Raw genomic sequence first — 15,765 nt, forward strand, 5'->3', positions numbered from 1 at the left:
TTACGTGAGCTGAAATGTTTATGGAGAAAAAAAGTGTGCCCTCACTAATGTGTACAAGGACACAAAAACATGATGATGCAGACACATACTGTATATACTATCCACACACACACACACACAAACACACACACACACACACACACACACACACACACACACACACACACACACACACACACACACACACACACACACACAAGCACACAAAAACGCGGCATTCCAATGAATTCCTTAACTTATAACCCGAATGGTTTGTGGTTGAAGCATTTCAACTACTGCAGTTTCCAATATGGGCCAAATTCAGATCCTGGCAACCGTACTTGCGATTACTGACGTCATAACTCATATTTCCCCAGTAAAGGTTTCAGAGTAGAGATAGGGGGTAACCACAGAGTGGGCTCAGCTATGTGGGTCCCTTCTCAAGTCAAGCATCAGTCTACAGCCCACCCAGCAATTCTCAACTGGAGCCTGACCTATGGACCACTGCCTGTAACCCTGATCAGGTTATGCATGGAGCCAGGGGCTCTCTGATTTGGAGACCTATCAAGGCCAGGATTAAAATGGCACTCGGTGCCAATGCTACAGGCTGAGGCAATGGTGGAATGTATAATGCGCCTTAATGGGGAACATTGGGTTGTGACTTTTAATGATGGCGGAAATTTTCAAAATTGCTGCATGCAATCAAGCTGCCTGGTTTCTCTCACAGAAAGGGGGTTTTATAGACTAATGGTTGCTGTTGGAAACACAGCAAGGGGGAAACAAAACATCCCTTTCGGCCCCTATGCTAATTCTCTTCCCCCGTGGTCTTTGACGTGGGGTTTCTGTATGTATGTGTGTTTTTGTGTTTGTGTGTGTGTGTGGTGTATGTTTGTATGTGTGTTTGAGTGTGTTGGGGGGGGGGGGGGTTACATTTGTGGCTATGATTAGTATTGTCCCCAGTAATTACCAGGCAAGGAGACTGCCAGTCTTGTCAGAATTGATCAGCTGTGTGTTCTCTGTCTCTCGCCACATCCCACCACCAATGTGGAATGATGTCACACTGACCCTCTGAGGTCAGTGTGGGTTTAGGGGAATCTTTAGCCGCTTTTGCATCACCGCACTGGAGCACGGTCCACATGCCTCTCTGTGACTGAGGCACTGTCTAATGGACTTTAAGGAGGGATTTACAGTGACTTGAAGGCCTCATCATGTTTTGTGCATGAAGAGACTCATCGAGCTTTGCTCAATTCTTTTCTGTGTGGTTGGGGGTATGGGGGGGGGCACCCACTTCATAATATTCAATAGTAGAGAGCCATCCATCTTCTTGCTGAGGAGATGGGACAGACTGGAATCCTTCTCATGTTCCAGCCGGGCACAGCTCAGATCGGTGCCTTGTTCGCTTAACACGGAATACCACAAACATGTCTGCTTGAGTTAGCATCTAAAATGAGTCTTTCTACGGCTCCAGTAGCATCTTGTTTTTCAGGCCACTTTTAGATTAGTCAACAACAGCACTGCAGAAGCATCCTGTTTGTGCTTGTTTGTCCTGCGTTGTGTTGACAGTCCTGCCAGCGCACCCCTGACCCTGTGTGCGTTTGTTATCGCACCTGAACACCTGGGGTAAACACTACATTCTCTCCCCCCCCCCCGCCTCACCTCCCTGGTGGTTAACACATCAGCACAAACACGCAGCGGGCCGGTGGGAAGAACCCGCTGAGTCCTCGCTGCCAGATCCACATCGGGGCTCGAAAAAATGAATAATCTGTCACAGCCCATCAGCCTCACTCACTCTGGGGCTTTATGCACACTAAGGGAGGCTAACCTCGGCATTTGAAAGTCAAATCAGCCTGTGGCTCTTGGTTTTTTCAGATGTGTCTGCGTGTCTCTTGTGTGCAGTGCGCTGGAGTACAGTAACTGTTTTTCCCTGGTGGGTGTGTTGCCATCGCGATCCCGGCCGAGAGCCCTCCAGACAGGGCCTAAGCTCCAAAGTGGTGTCTGCAATAAATCAGCCGATATGAAGGTGAGGGGCTGACTGCTGGAGATTTGGTAGGCTTATAGGGGCTCTCTCTCGCTCTGTCTCTCCGTCTCCGTCTCCATCTCTCTCTCTCTCTCTCTCTCTCTCTCTCTCTCTCTCTCCCCATCTCCATCTCTCTCTCTCTCTCTCTCTCCGAGGAGCTGTGTTTGGGCTGCGGGACTGATGCATCGCACATGTGCTTTCAACTCCGGCCAGAGAGCCGGAGGCCTGATGCCCGCAGATCACCCCGCTTCTCCTCCCTGGATCAGGCTCCCCCCCCCCCCCCCCCCCCCCCCTCCAACCCCCCATCCTCCCCATCCTCTGGAGCCGGGCCCTGGGATCAGCACATCGGCGAGCACGTGCGAACCCGTGCCCCTCCCCAGGCTCCTGAACACTATGTGAAATATTCTCTTGCTGTTCTGGGAGCACTGGTCGCACGCCAGTAATGGAGAGACGAGGGTGGGGAGGTGTGTGTGTGTGTGTGTGTGTGTGTGTGTGTGTGTGTGTGTGTGTGTGTGTGTGTGTGTGTGTGTGTGTGTGCGTGTGTGTATGAGTGGAAGTGGTGGTGGTGGTGGAGGGGTGGCGATACATGGGAAGATTGCTCCCCCCTCCTTCCCTCATGAGTTCTTATCAGGCCCCAGTCTCCCTCTGGAATGTTTAGAGAAAGCAGGCTCGTTTCAGCAGCCGCGGCACAGAGCTGTTGTATTCTTGTTTGCCTTTGCATTTGATTTATGGGCTGGGCAGTGAAAGAAAGCCAGGAAGCCCAGCGCCGGGCCCCCACCGCGCGGTAATATACAACATCAAGCAGCACTAAAGCGAGGGAGCTGTTTTTCTACCCCGAGCCGTGAAAAGGGCCCTAGCGGCCAAATGGCTGTTGACTTTCGTCGTCCTCGCCTCGGGGTAAACTTTTGTGCGCATATCCTCGTGGTGAATCATTCCCCATAAGACCAAATGTGATCACAGCCATGAGAAATTACAGGGTTCTGAGACCCAACTACCACATTTTTATATCGCTAAGTGGTTGATGTATCCCATTTGTGGGAGGCTGTGTGTGTGTGTGTGTGTGTGTGTGTGTGTGTGTGTGTGTGTGTGTGCGTGTGTGAGTAAGAGAGAGAGAGTTCATGTCTATGTGTGTGTTTTTGTGTCAGAGAGAAATTAAATGAGGGGTAAAAATATTTTTGAGAGGGCCCATCCATCATAACTACCCCACATCCTTCAAACGCCACAGATAACTCATGTGGATGCCAGTAGCTTAACCGCTATATTATCTCCAAAAGTAGACCCTGAGCGTGGTGCCTCTTCACCTGGGGCAAAGGGGCTTTTCAGAGGGCCCATAACTCTTCGAACCACTAACGTGTTAAATGCCACCTTAACTGGCTGAAAACGACTGGCTTGCCTCAACCTGTCACAGTTCCCCGACAGCACAGAGTGTTCCTGGACTGGCCAGCAGATCTGCTCTGAGAACCACAGATATGAGCGATTCGTCCCAGCACTAATGTCTCTCTCTTAAAATGGCCTTTTGGGGGTTTTGAAATGGCTGGGGTCATCTGATCTGGTGTCGTACAGTGTCTCCAAAAACAGTTGTCTTGACACAATCCTTTCTCTTTGTTCAGTCATGCTGTTTGAGATGGGATTGGGTTTCCGTAATTACCCCTGGGTTGCTCCTAAGTCCCCCACGTGATTGAAGATTAACCTTTGCCTATGGGTCTTCTGCCTCTACTTTAACCTTCCTACCCCTCTTTTTCTTCTCTTTCAAGTAGCTTTACAATCCTCCTGTTCTCACCCTCTTGCAAGGGGCAAACGTAATGTGAACAATATTGTCAGTGGAAAACGTTTCCAGAGAAACCATATAACCTGTCGACAGTAACACCGTACAGAAGGATAATGCATGTGTGGAACAAAAAGCAAACACACATCCGTCTCAGGCTTCCATGAATGCAGTGTGGAGCTTGGAATGTCTCTGTGCAGCCTAGCTGAGCTCACATCCTGTCAGCATAGGAGCATAAACATGGCAGGGCCGATAGAGAGCCTCGAGGCCTGCTATATTTCAAACCGTTTTACTTTCCCTCATCTTCAGCACACCAAACCTCTCCCTCCCCCCATGTTTATGTTCTCACCCCTTCACCCAGTCCTCGGACTGGAGGGAGTTCAAATTTGTCCGAGCAGCGCTAGGTTATCTGGGCTCTGGCAGGGGTCATCTCTCACGTGGGCCTCTCTGGCTTTATGGCCGATGTTAACATTATAAAGAGTGCCGTGCACAATTTGTCAGAGCGTGTTGAGCCTGAGCCGTGTGCTCATGTTAAATGTCCATTATGCAATGTGCACTGATGGATGGAGGCTACAGCACGGCTGTTTACGTTCGGCACGTCCAGAGCCTCTTCACTTCATTTCCACCACGGGGAGGAGTTAAATACAGTAAGGCAGCTTGTGAGTGATGTTATTCATTTCACAAGAGGAGAGAGAGAGGGAGGGAGAATGAGAGAGAGAGAGAGGGAGAATGAGAGAGAGAGGGAGAATGAGAGAGAGAGGGAGAATGAGAGAGAGAGAGGGAGAATGAGAGAGAGAGAGAGGGAGAATGAGAGAGAGAGAGAAGGAGAATGAGAGAGAGAGAGGGAGAATGGGAGAGAGAGAGAGGGAGAATGAGAGAGAGAGAGAGAAGGAGAATGAGAGAGAGAGAGAGGGAGAATGAGAGAGAGAGAGAGAGAGAGAGGGAGAATGAGAGAGAGAGAGGGAGAATGAGAGAGAGAGAGAGCAAGAGAAAAGGGGGAGAGAACCTGAGGGGGAAGGGAAGAAAGCATAAAGGAATACCGGGGTGTCAGTCAAGCAGTGCGCGCTGGCAGGGGGTAGGCATGGGCACCTGGATCCGGGCTGCTCTGCGCTCAGCACTCTCCCTTTGTTTATACCCAATAAGTCCACTCGCACTGTCGGACTGGCACTCGCAAATACCTGTGTTTGGGTAAGCGCTCTGTTATTGGTTACTGGATCTTACACCATTTCAGATCTCTGCTTGGACGTGCCAGACGTATGGAGTCTTTTTTTCCACGCTGGATAAACATGAAAGCACTCACCGTGGCCAAGTGTTTATGCAAGGGCCCAGTTTGGAGGGCTGACCAGTGGTCTAACTTCACAACACACAGCGGCAACTGATAGGCCCTGCAAGGCAAAATCAATATTTGTTCGTTCCAGACCTCCCCGCAGTATTGACCAATATTCTAATGACGTGGTCATTATTAGTATGATAAGTCAAGCACAGTCATGCATCGCATAAGCAAAAGCAAGTGCCTCCTAGTAACTACACAGAGAGGGAGTAGCAAAAACTCTGTGAGATTTGGAGTCTTGTCTGAATGTAATGGATCTCAGTTTAATTTTGTTAACACAAGCATGTAAGGAATGCAAAAACACAATTACCTCTTATTATATTACACTCATTTGTACCCTCTGATAGTATCAACACACACTCTCCCCCTCCGCTCACACACAAAGAGCATACTGACGGAGGCTTTGTGTGACCCCCTCATGCCAGCCAAGGATTTGCTCCATAGTTTCCCCCCCCCTCTTTTCCCCTCTGCTGAAAACCCCTCCTGATCCTACACATTTGATTAGTCATGTTGCCGATGCATAAATGCAATCCTTAAATGGCTCCCAGAGAGGAGGGGGGAGGGACATGGAAAGTCTTGAGAGAAGCCATGCTGCAGATGTGTGTGTGCGTGTGTGTGTGTGTGTGTGTGTGTGTGTGTGTGTGTGTGTGTGTGTGTGTGTGTGTGTGTGTGTCTGTGTCTGTGTCTGTGTCTGTGTGTGGTGTGTGTGTGTGTGTGTGTGTCTCTGTGTGTGTGTGTGTGTGTGTGTGTGTGTGTGTGTCTCTCTGTGTGTGTGTGTTCAGGGCTACATGTGGAGGGTCAGTCATGTATAGTATTGCCATCTGTATTGTCTACCTCCTCACTGTGTTCTCCAAATGGCTTTCATGGTAGTGTACCAGTTCACTAGTTCACTATGACACTAGTTACATGATGCATAATCACCATGTTCTAGTATTTGTATCTAAATGTTTACTACATAATATACGATAAATATAGCAATGGAGGTCCATTTGTATCATTGTTAGAAATCAATAGAGAACAAGGAGATGCAGGTCAAGAGCAGTTGGGTTAATCTGAATTAAGGATTTGTATTCCAGAATGTCAGTACCAGTCCCTGGAGATAGACTTCTAACCCTAAATAGTGGAGGAAGCTCAGGGTTGGCACTGTTTTTACATGAGTGAGACTGAAGTGCCTGAGCCCTGTAAAGCACAAACACCTCTCGTTACTCAGGGCGTCTTATCACCAGGCCAGAGTGTGGGAGTTTCCTCTCAGCCTTCGCCCCTCTGCTCACTGACTTCACTGGCTTCCCGTCGGCTGACCACGGGATGGGTGTCGGGGCTGTTGTTCTTCTCCAGCGCGGTTGCCCACCGCTGGACCTGCGGTCGCTCCGTCTTCAGGGTTCACCTGCCTGGCTGTCCAGATAAACATGGCCTGTGGTTATGGGGAGGGGCAGGGGGGATTTGACCGTATGCCAGGCCGAGCTGGGAGCAGCGGCGGCCATGAGAGCGTGAGAGAGCCATGGTTGGAAGTGCCGGGGTACCCAGAGGGCCGACCACTTTAAACTCGGGGCAGAATGTCAAATATTTGATTGTGGGTGTGACTCCCACATGTCTGGGTATTTTATGGCCTCACACTGGTCAGACTTTTCTTTGGTTTCCACTTTCTCTTTTTTCATGGATGCAAATCAAGAGAAGGAGGAGGAGGACTGATTCTTACATACACTTCTTACATACGATTCAGCTCAGGGTCATCCCATATGAATATATTGTCCATCATCCTCTGTCCAGTGTTGTCTTCAGCAGTTGGCCACAATACTTTGTGGTCACTTAGCGCATAAACAAACCAGGCCATTATTTGTGAACGTCATACATTTTCATGTATTGGCTTGCTCGTCTTGTTTACTGGTAATGGCTCTTTTTCATTCCACTGTTATGTTGTTGTCTCTAACCAAAACCACCCTCTTAAAACCCACACTGTCATTGATATGGAAATTAGTTTAAGAGTGTTTATGGGGAAAACATCCCTTGCAATTGGCCACAGTGCAGTTTGTGTTATTTATTGTCGAGCTCTTTAGTTCTAAACTGACGAACAGCCCATGCCAGTGTTATCCCTGATGCCCTTCATGTCGTCCTCGGTATGAACACTGTCCAGGATAGCCCCGTGCTGGACATTCCTAGAGGGCCAGAGAGGAGTGGTGCAGTAGAGGAGGAGGAGGAGGAGGAGGAGGAGGAGGAGGTCTTGTGCAGAAAAAAAGTGAGGTGCTGGAATGGTTATTGATTGCAGGTGGAGGAGCTGTCATCGGTGGCTGCTGGAGGGCCGAGCGGGGGCCAGGTGATGGAATCCTGGGCTGAGAAAGGCCAGGCCCCCGCGGCAGGAGCCCCACGGGGGAGGCGCGAGGAGGAGGAGAGGGACAGGAGGGAGGAGCCCCAGAGGCCTCCTGGGGCCGAGCTCAGGGCTGGGGAGGAGTGGAGGTGGTGGCGGCGGTGGTGGAGGAGGAGGGGGTGTGGGTGAAGGCGGAGGTGGCTGGTGGAGTTGGGCTGAGGGGAGCGCTGAGCGACAGGAGGTGGAGCAGCCCGACAGGAACACATGAGGAGTGATGAAAAGAGCGAGGGATGAGAGGGAGGAGATGGAGCAATGAGAGAAAGAAAGTGAAAGAATGGAGAGGAAGAGGGAGGGAAATGGGTGGCGACCAAGTAAAGTGCGGGCTCTGGGTAATTTATTTCTGATAGCATTTGTTGACTTTCTGGAAATAGCTGTCTCATCCTGAAATATCTATGTTGTAGCAATGATATATGGTAATGTCATCTAGTGGTGTTGCAGATTTACTGTATATACTCCATGTCATAGCTACAGTATATTTAAAGAAGCCGATGGGAACTTGGATGCAGTAAAGATGAAAGTTTTCAGCTCTTTCATGTGGGACTTCATGAGCGTGCCTAGTCCTGACAGTAGCTTTTGTTCTTGGAAGTTTTCTGCAAATAAACATTTTCCCTTGAAATGCTTCTTCTGCTTGGATTCCCTCCCCCCTGTTAAAGCAGAGTCCTGGTCAACAGGAGTTCAGAGCTTCCTTTCCTTGCCTGTAAACATCCTGTTGACTGCCCTTAGAGTGTGTTTACGCTCCCAATCAACACATTCAACTGTTTCAATTTGTATTGTTGTTTTTAGATGAGTTTATTTTTTTACATCACATTTGTTTAACTACAGTACACATCACCGTGTGTGCGTAATCATAAGCAGCACAACATCTTGTCCAGAGGAAATAGACCTTGCAGCCCTGGCTCTTTGTTTGTGAGTAGCAGAACAGTGAAGGCCTTGTGCATGTGCTGGAGATCTGTAGAGGTCAAACAGCACCGCTAAACCCAATTTACTCTTCAGCATTAAAGAGGGGAGAAGGGAGCCAGGCTAAGTCAACAAAACAGCCTTAAACAGTGCTTACGGCCGCATTAAACTGCCAAAGTTATGACCGTGAGCTGATCTGAGACAGACCACGGAGAATCCCGCGTCACCTGTGTGAGCATTCCTTCTCTTCTTCTGCTTAACTGTGGAGAAGAAGAAATGACTCTCACATAATTTTGTCCTGACAGACTGACTGGAATTCTGAAGTGATATTAGCCATACTTCCTTTTAAATTGTTTACCCAGAGAGACAGCCGATAACCCAAAAGTTTACACATATCTCCAGCTAAACAAGCTGTTTGGGAGGAATGAGAGATGTGTTTGTGAAGCTGAGGGGATATGCTGTGTTCTGTTTGGATGTGCGCAGTAAGATCAGTGAGCGAGGTATTCAGATCTGCTGGGAGCTGTTTGTCTTGATGCTGTAATTATGGTCGAGTCGCTGATTATCATCCTCCTTCCTGTTTATTTACTACAGGCGTCGTTTGTTCATTGGAAAGCCGGCGATTGGTTATGGCAGTGGTCAGAGTTCTAATCCGATTATTGCAGACCTCAGCAGAGCCATCGGTTCCTGTAAACCCACGCCAAATGGTCTTTAAACATCATTGGCTTCACAATCTTCTTCATTCCAGGGGAAAGGCTGTTTTAGACATTTATTAATATCTGTGCGGGGGCGTTGTTTTTGACGTTGCCTGTTTTCACTTGTTTGCCCGTATGATTGTCACTTGGCATTCCAGTTAGTTAGCCACCAGAGGTTGTGACTGTTTCCTGTTGAAATCTTGTTAAGTATTTGTAAGTCCTGCCAAATACAATTTGGTTTCCTTTAACATAGATCATATGAGAATCGCAGAGCTTCGAAAGCAATCTGCCTGTTTTATGTCATCGCAAGACAAACTGTGTCCTTGCTCTGTGCAGTGGAGTGGGGAATATTTGTAACCACTGTCCTCACCATCTGTGAATCTTAGGTCAAGGCTATGTCTTACGTCTTTTCTTTCTTTTTAATTGCAGGTTTCTACATCGTGTGTCCCTGCTACTAACTACGAACTGGTAAGAATCATAATTTTTGTTGTTGCAGTTTTATTTCTCCCCTGGTTTTCAGCCAAATGTAATAAATATACAAGCTTGATTCTTTTTTGGCAACATAAACAGACTGGATTATACTACAATGTAAATTGCTCTGTAAACAAGAGCGCCTAACATTCAAGACATGCTTTCAGCAAGTTCTCATGAGCCAGAAAGTGAAAGTTTAAAAAAGAAAGTTGTGCTCTGCCTCACTCTCCTTATTTGGTCTAAACCAAAGATGTACTTTGTGTCTCCAGCACTTTACCTCCTTCAGCTTGTCCAGTGCCCAAGTTTATTTTTAACCACAGGAAGACAAAGAGACTTTTTGAGACCATTACCTGCAAAAAAAAAAATCAATGCCTAAATTTGGACCTCACTCTCCTGAGTTGTGAGCCCTCGCATACAGAAAGTTTGCCCTTCAGGATCAAGGACACACATTAGTTTCTGTGCTTAATTCCTCCTCTCTCGCTCTGTGTTTTAGTGAAGATAACGTGCATGCCGCACTTTCCACGCACTGAGTGTAATCTCAGACTGAGAGAAGGGAGTGGAGCTGTCAGGTTGCCTCCCGGTTACTGGGATGAGCCAAGAGATCCTACCCTCCTCAGGCTGTCAAAATCACACCCTGATCATCCACACTGCCCACTTAAACACGGATGAGTAGCAGATACGCTAGATAGATAGATAGATAGATAGATAGATAGATAGATAGATAGAGATAGATACTTTATTGATCCCCAGGGGAAATTCAAGTCCCCCAGGGGAAATTCAAGCTAATTCAAGCTAAACCACGGAGATACGATAAACCATAACACCAGGAAACCTCCTTTTTTTCAGAATATATGATTTTTAAGAACATTTTTTAAGATTTTTTTTTTTTTAAATAAAATGAAAGGCATGAAAAAGAGTTGTGCAGTGCCAGATGCCTAATGCAGGCGACCTCAGTGAGCTGTGAAAACAAACACACTCAGTGAGAGCAGGCGGTGGCCGTATCTATGGTAGGAAGCCTGGGCCAGCTGTCAGAGAGGGCAAACTTCTGTAACGGAGGCACCTGCAAGGGCTTAATGGGGCCTGTGTTTATGGCTTGTGTGCAAGTTGCAAACAATACCAAGCCCCATTCAGCTCCCCTTCAGCCCACTTTAGATGGGGAAATATGCCCTTGACAGTGAGCTCACTTCCTGGCTTATGTAAGAGCACTTAAAAGAGCTGACTTAAATGAATGCGATGGTTTCAATGTACATAAAAGCTGACTGCTGGCAACGGTATCAATGACACCTGGCCCAAAAACGGCTGAGATGTAAAGTGACCATTTGGCACGCTTGTGCAATAAGTATTGTTTCCTGCTGCGGTTTCAGCACCTTCTGAGTAATCCCTCTCCTACTCCAGGGTCCTTGTCTTAAATACTCTGCTCACTCCCTCCAGGCATGCTTCATTGACTTGTTCCTTCATCCTGAACACTCAAAACTTTCCCCCTACTCTCTCTCTCTCTCTCTCTCTCTCTCTCTCTCTCTCTCTCTCTCTCTCTCTCTCTCTCTGTCTCTTTCTCTCTCTCCTCCACCGACTGTGCTTTCGAGTCCATTCCATTAGGCTCACTTTCACAGTTCCTTCTTCACTTCTACACGCAGGGATGTTGAAAACATGCCGCATGAGCGGATCTGCCCGGGGTTTAAAGGGCTTGGCTTATAGGTAAACTGTTTACAAGAGATGGGGAGCGAATGTGCGAGTGGGTTAAGGAAGATCAGGGTTACGGAGAAGAAGAACTTTCCTTTGGCTATGAACGCTCTCCTCTCTCTGCTGCTCTTAGCACCATGTTTGGTAAATTCCTGTGTTCGGAGAAGCGAGCGTGTGTGCTGTGATTTACTATTCGTAACAGATCAGGTACAGAGTGAGGTGGATTGCCAGCCATAAATTGCATCAACTAAAAAGCAAATTCAAAAAGGGAACAGCATGCCTGGTATTTGAGCTCCCCTAAAGACTTCATGCTCCCTGTGCGTCAGGTAACCTTGAAGTTATGAATGCGAGTCAAATGGGCCATCATTTAGTTCTTAAATTAGGGTGATGGTGGTTGGAAAACAGTTTGAGATAGAGCAGATCTAGCCTATCGTCTGAGACATGGCATTTGAGTTATCAGGTAGGCACCGAGAGAGGTACTTGAGCACAGACTGTTGAGGGCACGGTGTGGTCTGGCCCACAGAGGCTGCGCACGGCGCTTCCATGGGTCCGGACGTGTGAGGCATGCACTCGTGCAACAACAGGCAGACAGGACACATTCCTCAGACATGCCCTCATGCAACTCACTCCGTATCTGCCAGGAGTGTTTGGATTGCCTGGCAAACGCGAGGCAGGCGGGAAGACGTCAGACACAAACACAGAGCAGAAATTTGCATCTCTCTCTCTCTCTCTCTCTCTCTCTCTCTCCCCCCTTACCTGCCTTTCCCTAGCCTTCTCGTAGCCTTCCTTCTCCCGCTGACACCTCTCAGCGACACCTGCCCTTACCTGGTGTTTTAAGAGCCCTCGGCTCCATCACTGCGCCAGGCAATTACGTCACGGTGTGTATAAAAACCGGGCGGCGAGGCAAGGGGCGCCAGTACGTTGCTCTCTAATGACTTTTAACTGCGGGGGCAGAGAGATGGGCAAGATCGTTCCAATTAAGGGGAGGAATGTTTACAGCCTCACATGCTTCGCTGATTTACTCTCGTTACGTTCTGTGTAGGAGCGCCAGCCAACTATTCAGTAACGATACGCGATTTTTATCTGCGAGGCATGGTTGTCCATGTGAGTAAGCCTCTCGTTTCGGCCCCAGCTGACCATGCCAGCAGAGGAGGCACACTGTTCTGTTAGCCGCAGTAATCAGGATAATAGACCTGCACCCCTTATAAATGTGCCAGCGGTCTGACATGAGCCTCCCACCAAATGCCCAGGGATGCGGCAGCCAAAGGCCACGGGGGCTGGCACACATGCTGCTCCAGCTCGGCTAGGATCCACTCACACAGTGGTCATTGTGACTGTGTGCCTAGAGATTTGCTGAAGTGATCTGGCCAAACTATGTGCATTTGTGTGTGTGTGTGTGTGTGTGTGTTCGTGTCCTCCACTGGACAGCAGCACTGTCATCAGTTGTTGTTGTTCATGCTGAATCACTGTTGGAGTGATGTACAGTAAGGCACAATAGACCATGACTAAGAGAGAGTGTATGTGGGTGTGTGACAGGGGGTTGAGATAAAGATCGAAAGAGAGAGACAGAAAAAGAGAGAGAGGAAGAAGCACATTCCAGCCAGAGTGACCATGAGCATGCCAGTCTGGCTATTTTCCTCGCTGGGCCATTAGTTTGTTTAGATGGAGTTCTAGAGGTCCCCAGAGAGCCACTCTCGCATCACAAAGCAGCCTTGTTGCGTAACACACACACAGAGGGGAAAAGCCCATTCGGAGGGGTCGGCTCGGGGTGGCCATCAGGGTCTGTGGTGAGAATCCGGCAGGGGGTCAAAGGTCACTCTGGGACGTGGCCTTGTCCGTGTTCTCACAGCAGCAGCCATTCCTCCGCTAAAATACCAGCTCCAGAATTCTTTCCGCTGAAACCTCGCGGGACCAAAAGTGCAGAGCTTCCATTAGCATGGGCGGATTATGAACTTTCGGGCCCCTGGGCCCAGAAGTATTAAGGGCCCCCCACTAATTGTCGTATATGTAGGAGGGGGGGTTTGGGGGTCCTCCCCCAGAACATTTTTAATTTGTTTTATGTGATTTCCTGTATTCTGGTGCATTTTGGGGATGGCCAATACTAAATTCAATCAGATTCATAGCCTACATCCTGATTTGTTGATATTGAGGCTATGATTCCATGCAAAGGCTTGGGCTTCAGGGCCCCCTGACCCCTTGGGCCCCTGGGCCTGGGCCCGGTAGGCCCGTGCAGTAATCCATCCCTGTCCATTAGCGAAATCTAAACAGCAAGTGCCGCCCATAGTCCAAGCTCGTCTGCTGTTTACATTTTTTGGCCCCCGTTGCGTTTTACAGGCGAGACTGCAGCCGGCTTGTAAAGTGCAAAAGCCAAGCAGCTGTTTCTGTGTGTTTGTGTTTGTGTGTGTGTGTGTGTGTATTCATTTGTGGTTGTGTGTGTATGTTTGTTCATACAGTATGTGGTGTGTGTGTGTGTGTGTGTGTGTGTGTGTGTGTGTGTGTTCTTTGAATCTGAAAATGTGTGTGCGTATATGTGTGTGTCATCCATGTGAGACACATCTTCTACATCCTCTGATGATTCAGCCAAATAGCCTTCCTCCATTCATCAACACTCTCAGGAATTTAAGGGGATTTTTATTTATTAAAGGTTTGGATTGCAACCTCGCCTGGACATTAACCAAACACCTTTAAATCAGCCAGTAAACGGGAATGAGGTGGCGGGGGAGATGAGGGAAATAGCATGCCCTTTTTAGGCGCCAACTGGAAACTCAGCACTTGCCTGCCAAAGAACTTTGTGAACCTACTGTCTCCCGGAGACCCACACGCATGTACCTCATCAGAGATGCGATAAACCATAAGCATTAGGCAAACACAGGTGCTGTCCCATGCCTTTGTGGAGGGGATGATCAACCGATATGCTTGTTTGGAGGAAAAGGAGTCTGCATGTGTGAAAAGAACAAACTGTACCACCTATTGGCCAGTAGGAGGCAGTAAAGTATTCACTGAATATATCTACTTATGATGGTTTAAACAAAAAAAACCTTCCCATGACTTGAGTCCTGTGTTCTGTCACAGTACAGTTTAAACCCTCTCTATCTTCAAATTGCTCACCATTTCACCTGGATATCGGAATGAAACAGCTCATTCTCCCTGACATTTTCCATACAGGGAGCCGAGAAACACATGCTTTGCTATTAGAATGGCCTACTCAGCCATGTGGTTTGTGGAATTTTCATTGAGACATAAATCTATAGCTGAGGGCGGTGCACGTGAAAGCCCTTAAAACCTGTTTCATTCTCTACTAAATCCTCAGAGAATGGAGATATGGCTCATTTAGACGCAGGCACTTAACCTTTCTCATATTTTCAAAATCACCCACATTTGCAGTGAATACTCAGGCTGTAATACGATCTTCTCCTCTATGCCTTCCTTGTTTCCATTCATGCTCTCCTTTTAGAGAAATGTAGAGAAAATCAACACAAACTATAAATAGCCATGTTTCTCAATGTCAGCAGCCCCAAAACAACCAAAATCCCTAATCCCTACACGACCATAATATTGCGTTGCTCCGCTACAAAATTGACGAAATGGCAAGCCGTGTCCTTCCTGTTTTGAAACACAGGGATCCAGCCAAACAATAGCTGTATATTTTGGGGCTCTATAAGGAGCGGCTTGATGCCCTGGGAAGAGGGCAGGAGGAGGAGGAGGAGGAGATGGGGAGTCTGGCGGCCAGCACACACCCTGGCCTGGGCTCCGCTGAGCCTCCACTCTGCCAGCTGCTGACAGTCCGAGCTGGCCGAGCACCATCTGCGTCCAGTTCCAGCTCTGGTACAAGACCGCTCAGGGTGTGCGGTGACACCACACACCAGCCCGTCCTGATGAGCGGCACACCAGCTAGCAAATCACATGGTCCTACCTCCCAATAAAAGAGGTGTAGTACAAATAACTAACTAACCCTCTTAAAAACTCACTCATTCACTCTCTCTTCTCCAAACTCTCACACACACACACACACCACAGGACAGTTTGTCTTGGACGTATGGATTTTTCTCTCCAGGCTCTGAGCTCACTGAGTGGTCGGATTTAGGAGGCAGGGAAAAGAAAAAACACACACACACTCCCATGGCTTTGAAATGAGCACTGCTGCGGCTTATTTTTAGCTCCTTGTCATTTTGAAGGAGGCTCTTTGAGCTCTATTTGGGTCCTCTCACCAGGAAACTCCCTGCGTACCTTCTGTGCCGGGCGTTTTGACCTGAGTGTGGCTAGTAATTTGGCCAGGGCCGTGTATCAGTTAAGCGGCGGGCACTCTAAGCTCATGTGATGAGTGGTGTGAGACTGCTGGTTCACAGTAGCGATCTCTGTCTGACCGATGCCCGGGTCGTGGGAATGCACACATGCACCCCGGCTTCACACGCCACAGTCCCCTATCCGTCGGCCATTTTGTCTTCTGTGTCCTTTTCTCTCACTCCAAACAGGATATAAGTGCTGTCTTTCCTCCGCTGATGCCGCAGCCCAGATGTGTAGGTAGACAGGGGGCTCCGCAGCACAGCACAACAGATGGCAGCCGCAGGCGAA

The 15,765-nt window shown here is 48.5% G+C and overlaps 1 protein-coding gene across 12 annotated transcripts in view; it reads left to right on the forward strand.

Annotated features, from left to right (window-relative positions):
- The window catches only part of tns1b (tensin 1b), a 179,671-nt gene that overhangs the window by 102,460 nt on the left and 61,446 nt on the right, over nucleotides 1-15,765 (forward strand). For all 12 annotated transcript variants that reach the window (XM_042065488.1, XM_042065508.1, XM_042065515.1 and 9 more), the window contains one exon: nucleotides 9,472-9,510. In XM_042065488.1, the coding sequence (XP_041921422.1) occupies nucleotides 9,472-9,510 (39 nt within the window). The remainder of the gene's footprint in view (nucleotides 1-9,471; nucleotides 9,511-15,765) is intronic.

Source organism: Alosa sapidissima, chromosome 2 (genome assembly GCF_018492685.1).
Source record: "Alosa sapidissima isolate fAloSap1 chromosome 2, fAloSap1.pri, whole genome shotgun sequence".
In the NCBI taxonomy this organism is placed as follows: domain Eukaryota; kingdom Metazoa; phylum Chordata; class Actinopteri; order Clupeiformes; family Clupeidae; genus Alosa; species Alosa sapidissima.